The sequence below is a fragment of the Asparagus officinalis genome, chromosome 7 (genome assembly GCF_001876935.1).
Source record: "Asparagus officinalis chromosome 7, Aspof.V1, whole genome shotgun sequence".
NCBI classification, from domain to species: domain Eukaryota; kingdom Viridiplantae; phylum Streptophyta; class Magnoliopsida; order Asparagales; family Asparagaceae; genus Asparagus; species Asparagus officinalis.
This window is the reverse complement of record NC_033800.1, coordinates 43,388,450-43,394,895: the sequence shown is the minus strand read 5'-3', so window position 1 is coordinate 43,394,895 and position 6,446 is coordinate 43,388,450. Positions and strand designations below refer to the sequence as shown.

The following is a 6,446-nucleotide window of genomic DNA, read 5'->3' as shown; positions in this document are numbered from 1 at the left end:
CAGGAGGTGAACTCAGTGATGACGTAGGTCCTAAACATTTGTGTTATGGTTTGTTTGATGTTGTCTATAAAATCACTTATATTAACTACTTTATTCGTTCATGGTAAATTTTTTAGGTGATAGACGCATTTGTTATTCGGCTTTGGAAAAAGATTGAAACAACTAATAGTTATGATCGAAAGATACATGTTACAAGGCCTTGGCTTGCAGTAAGTATATCCATGTTGTTTCATTAGTTTGTGGTTTTTATTAATATATAACACTACATTGTTGACATTGATGCTTCTTTTAGCAAGCATTTCTAGATGGAAATCGTGAAATGGTGGCAAAACGAATGAAGAATAATATTTCTCAGCAGAAGTTCTTGGAGTGTGAAAGATTTCTGATCTCGATTGTCAGCTCTGGACATTGGCACATGGTAGAGTTAGTGAGAGAGGAGAAAAAAATTCTATCACTACTCCTCAATCAAATCCCCCATTTATACCGTCGATGCTGCGAAATTTAGAAATAAGTTTATGAGTTTCATACAAAGTAATTGGAGATTGGGGAAATTAGAGCATCATGTTCTGGAGTCAGTTGACACGCCACAACAAGGACCGTAAGTATTTCATGCGTTTTAATGTAAATGTTCATTTTTCTCAAAGTCATTATCAATATTGTATTTTTTCCTTAAATGCAGAACTTTAGATTGCGGGATCTTTATGATTGAATTCATTACGAGCATTGTCGAAAAGCGGCCGATAACAATTTCAAAAGAAGATTGTGCAAAGTATAGAGCAAAGTTTTGTGCAGCTCTTTTGTATGCACGCAATTCACCTTTTTTGTAAATATGATTTTATTCTTCACCATGGTTTTTGTTTTGTATGCAATATGTGGATGATATTATGTGGATGATAATTTATGGATAAGTGGAAGTGACAAAATTTTCATTGAAAATGTTATTTATTGGGCTATCTACGAACAGATCATGTTATTTATTGTGAAACGCTATGCAATGGTTGAAAAGTAAGCTACTAAGCATCTTTAATTTGATTGTTGTATTCGTTTTAATCACATCAAGTATCATCTTTAATTTGATTGTACGCTATGCAATGGTTGAAAATTTGTACCCAGTTATTACACTTTTGTACCTACTTATGCCTGTTTTGTACCTACTTAGCCACGTTTGTACCTCGTAGTTCTTAAAAAAAATTTGTACCCAGTTATTACACTTTTGTACATACTTATGCTTGTTTTGTACCTACTTAGCAACGTTTTGTACCTCGTAGTTCTTGAAAAAAAATTTGTACCCAGTTATTACACTTTTGTACCTACTTATGTCGTAGTTCTTGAAAAAAAATTTGTACCCAGTTATTACACTTTTGTACCTACTTATGCCTGTTTTCTACCTACTTAGCCACGTTTTGTACCTCATTAATCTGGAAATTTTTTGTACTTATTACACTTTTGTACCCACTTATGCACGTTTTGGAGCTCGTAGTTCTTGAAAAAAAAAATTGTACCTAGTTATTACACTTTTGTACCTACTTATGCCTGTTTTCTACCTACTTAGCCATGTTTTGTACCTCGTAGTTCTTGAAAAAAAATTTGTACCCAGTTATTACACTTTTGTACCTACTTATGCCTGTTTTCTACCTACTTAGCCACGTTTTGTACCTCATAGTTCTTGAAAAAAAATTTGTACCCACTTAATCAAATTTTGTACCTACTTATGCATGTTTTCTACCTACTTAGCCACGTTTTATACCTCATTGATCTGGAAATTTTTTTGTACTTATTACTCTTTTCTACCCACTTATGCATGTTTTGGACCTCGTAGTTCTTGAAAAAAAAATTGTACCTAGTTATTACACTTTTGTACCTACTTATGCATGTTTTCTACCTACTTAGCCACGTAAAAAAAATTGTACCTAGTTATTACACTTTTGTACCTACTTATGCATGTTTTCTACCTACTTAGCCACGGTTTGTACCTCGTAGTTCTTAAAAAAAAATTTGTACCTACTTATGCATGTTTTCTACCTACTTAGCCACGGTTTGTACCTCGTAGTTCTTAAAAAAAAAATTGTACCTACTTATTACACTTTTGTACCTACTTATGCCTGTTTTCTACCTACTTAGCCATGTTTTGTACCTCGTAGTTCTTGAAAAAAAATTTGTACCCAGTTATTACACTTTTGTACCTACTTATGCTTGTTTTGTACCTACTTAGCAACGTTTTGTACCTCGTAGTTCTTGAAAAAAAATTTGTACCTACTTATTACTCTTTTCTACCCACTTATGCATGTTTTGGACCTCGTAGTTCTTGAAAAAAAATTGTACCTAGTTATTACACTTTTGTACCTACTTATGCATGTTTTCTACCTACTTAGCCACGGTTTGTACCTCGTAGTTCTTAAAAAAAAATTTGTACCTACTTATGCATGTTTTCTACCTACTTAGCCACGGTTTGTACCTCGTAGTTCTTAAAAAAAAATTTGGTACCTACTTATTATACTTTTGTACCTACTTATGCCTGTTTTCTACCTACTTAGCCACGTTTTGTACCTCATAGTTCTTGAAAAAAAATTTGTACCCAGTTATTACACTTTTGTACCTACTTATGAATGTTTTGTACCTACTTAGCAACATTTTGTACCTCGTAGTTCTTGAAAAAAAATTTGTACCCAGTTATTACATTTTTGTACCTACTTATGCCTGTTTTCTACCTACTTAGCCACGTTTTGTACCTCGTAGTTCTTAAAAAAAATTTTGTACCTAGTTATTACACTTTTGTACCTACTTATGCCTGTTTTCTACCTACTTAGCCACGTTTTGTACCTCATTGATCTGGAATTTTTTTTGTACTTATTACTCTTTTCTACCCACTTATGCACGTTTTGGACCTCGTAGTTCTTGAAAAAAAAATTGTACCTAGTTATTACACTTTTGTACCTACTTATGCCTGTTTTCTACATACTTAGCCACGTTTTGTACCTCGTAGTTCTTGAAAAAACATTTGTACCCATTTAATCAAAATTTGTACCTACTTATGCATGTTTTCTACCTACTTAGCCACGTTTTGTACCTCATTGATCTGGAAATTTTTTTGTACTTATTACTCTTTTCTACCCACTTATGCACGTTTTGGACCTCGTAGTTCTTGGAAAAAAAATTGTACCCAGTTATTACACTATTGTACCTACTTATGCCTGCTTACTACCTCGTAGTTCTTAAAAAAAAAATTGTACCCACTTAATTAAGTTTTGTACCTACTTATGCATGTTTTCTACATACTTAGCCACGTTTTGTACCTCATTTTTCACCCATACATGGTTAATCCATACAACCATATTATCATCAATACAACCAACTAATCCATACGTACATAAACTTTAATTTAAATTATCATCCATACTTGATTAATCCATACGACCACATTATCAACCATACATGATTAATCCATACAACCAAATCATCCATACATACATAAACTTTAATTCAAATTATCAAAATTCTTCATAAACGCATGCTTTGTTCTGGTCCACCTTTAACTTTGTTTTGGCCCTCCATTACCTTTCTCGATCACCACCTGTAACATTTTTCATCTACAAAAAAAATTATAACTTTATCATTACAAATGCATCGACATGAAAAAAAAAATTAAATCAAGAATAAATATAATACCTTAGCTAAAGGACAACTCGTTATATAATGTCCTTTTCCCTTACAAAATCCACAAAATCTTTGTTTTTTTATACTCTTTTCTTGTGCTATCTCAATTCCGGACTTAATTCTGGTAGCTTGTGTTGGTCGTCCCTTCGTGGCAATAGGCTTATCTGGATTACGAATAGTGATTTGAGTTGCTTCCTCTACAGAGATGGGTATGGATGAAGTAGTCATCTTATTGCTAGTAATGCTCTCATTTCCATTATCGTTATGTTCATTTTCTTTCTTGTAAGTACCAACTTCTTCAAAAAATGAGTCTAAAAAAGCACTAAACTTATCATGAAGTGTACTTGAAGTCAATGTATCTTCTAATGCCTTGTTACATCTACTCCTCAGGGTCCAATGTTTAATGATAGAGACTTGGTTTTCGCAATTTGAAATGTAATTTCTAACAACTCCGCAACCAACATGTCTTGCTTTAATTGTCCATCGTTGCATAATATATCTTAAATGGAATTTCTAATACTTGCTTTTTTACTAAAATGTGCAAGCTATGTTTGCATAATATACCTTCCATCTCAAATTTCGCACAAGAGCACTTAATTCTTTTACCTTTGGATGCATCGAAAACAACATGATGCTTTACCGTCTTTTTCTTCTCAGCCTCACGATCTATATTCCAAACGGCATAAGTAGCACTTGCGCCATCCTTCGACAACCTCTCATGAAGCATGAAGTAACTATCCTTGAGTTCTTTCTGAAAGATTTTAAACATATTCTTTGTATAATTCTCCCTAGCTTGTTTTTTAATGGGATGTTCAATTATCAATGGGAACAGAGTTTGTGGACTTAAAATCTTGCTCAAGTTCAGCGGCTCGGCGAGCTTCAACAGATTTATCATATTGCTTAACAAAATCATGTAACTCGGTATTTGCATTCACAAAATGATCAAAAAAGGCATTAATTCCCTCACTCCGCTGAGTAGATGTCATTCCTGCAGTAAAAGTGTCTTTAAGATACACTGGAGCCCAATGGTCTCGATGATTGTATAAATTTACTAACCAATTTCTTTTATCTGCACCATATTTATCCCGCATTTCTTCCCAACGCTTTACAAATTTTTCTTCTGATTTACTCCAATACCATTTGTTATACTTTATACCCACGTCCTCACCATATTCATTATGCATTGATTGAATATTTTGTAAGGCATTCCTATGAAGGTGCCAAGAACAAAAGCGATGACGAGTTTGAGGAAAAACTTTGTGAATTGCACCACACATAGCTTTATCTTGATCAGTGATGATTGTTAATGGTGCTACACCCGACATACATTTTAACCATTGGCTAAATAACCATATAAACGTCTCCTCCGTTTCATCGGCCAGTAACGCACACCCAAATAGAATAGATTGTCGATGATGGTTAACGCCCGTAAATGGTACAAACAGCAATTTTAAATTGTTCGTTCTATATGTAACATCAAAGCAAACAACATCTTCAAATTGCAAGTAAGAAGTCCTCGACCTACCATCCATCCAAAAAACACTTCTCATCGTCCCATCATTTTCTAAATCAAGTGCGAAGTAAAATTGAGGATCAGATACCTTTTTCTCTTGAAATTGACGAACTATGCTCACGCACTCATGACCGACATTATTTTTTCGTTTTATTCTAAGTTGTGCTTGGCATTCTTGTTGAGTGAGAGAGCCTTGCTCATTTCCATGAGCAACGTCTACAACCTTACAAATGGTAGAATGCCATAAACCTTGATTGTCAAGAGTATCTATCAACCTTCTTGTCGATTGAGCTCGATGAAGTGTCCCATGTGAGTAGTGCTTCTTTACCCGATTTGGGGTGGTTAATGGATGACCATTATGATTAATGTTTAAATTTCAGACCACCCATTTTTTAGTGCTTCTATCGAGTCCAATAACCATCCTTGCCTTGCATCCACATCTTGTATCAAACTTTCGAACTACATTCCGACCATCTTCTCTTTTATCTTTTAAAAATTTAAAACCTTCCTTGTCACATACATATATTCTAGATATGATTGCATCTTTCTTTCTAGACCAAGTTGTGTGACCCTTGCGAACACCAAATCCCTTAAGTCTAGCGTATGCATTGTAGAAATTATAAGCTTCCTCATGAGTAGAAAACTCCATTCCAATATATGGATCAACAACAAAATTACCTTCACCATTTTCAATGCCAATAGGCTCATCAATTCTGCTCATGCTCGGATGCCTGTAAAAATAGAGAAACAAATATTATAAAACCCATTATAAAAGATAACTATTTTGGTATATGTCATTAGATAGTAGTACACAATAGACAATAAGATATTATCACCTGAGAGAAAAAACTTGTCGTAGATAGTAAACCATAGTCATCGCCGTCAAGGTCAAGGGCTATATATTTGTTCTCATCTTCAACCATTGTTGTATCACGTGAGAGAATTGTTGGCGTGTCCATACAATCTATCAAATTATCACATATAAGAAGTTCAAAATCAATAGAAAATCGTCCTCAAGTTCATCTTTCAATTTCACTAAACAATCTCATTACGATAATTTAAACAATTTTTAAAGCTCATATCCAATATAACATTAAACCTATCCTAAAATTTAAACTAAAATATGATAGTTAAAACATCCAACAAACAAGTTAATTCATAACCTAAACTTGGATCAAAAAGTAATGTTGCTCGTAAACTACCAAATGCCAACACGTTCCCATTACAATTCCAATCATCTACTCTAAAATTGATACGATCAAATACAAAAACTGAAAAT

The 6,446-nt window shown here is 33.7% G+C and overlaps 1 protein-coding gene across 1 annotated transcript; it reads right to left on the bottom strand.

Moving 5' to 3' along the window:
* Positions 4,467 to 6,044, bottom strand: LOC109847052 (protein FAR1-RELATED SEQUENCE 5-like). The gene is made up of 3 exons (XM_020416300.1): positions 6,004 to 6,044; positions 5,550 to 5,898; positions 4,467 to 5,390 (listed from the first exon to the last, which is right to left on the bottom strand). Exons 1-3 carry the CDS (start codon positions 6,042 to 6,044, stop codon positions 4,467 to 4,469), a joined length of 1,314 nt encoding a protein of 437 aa, XP_020271889.1.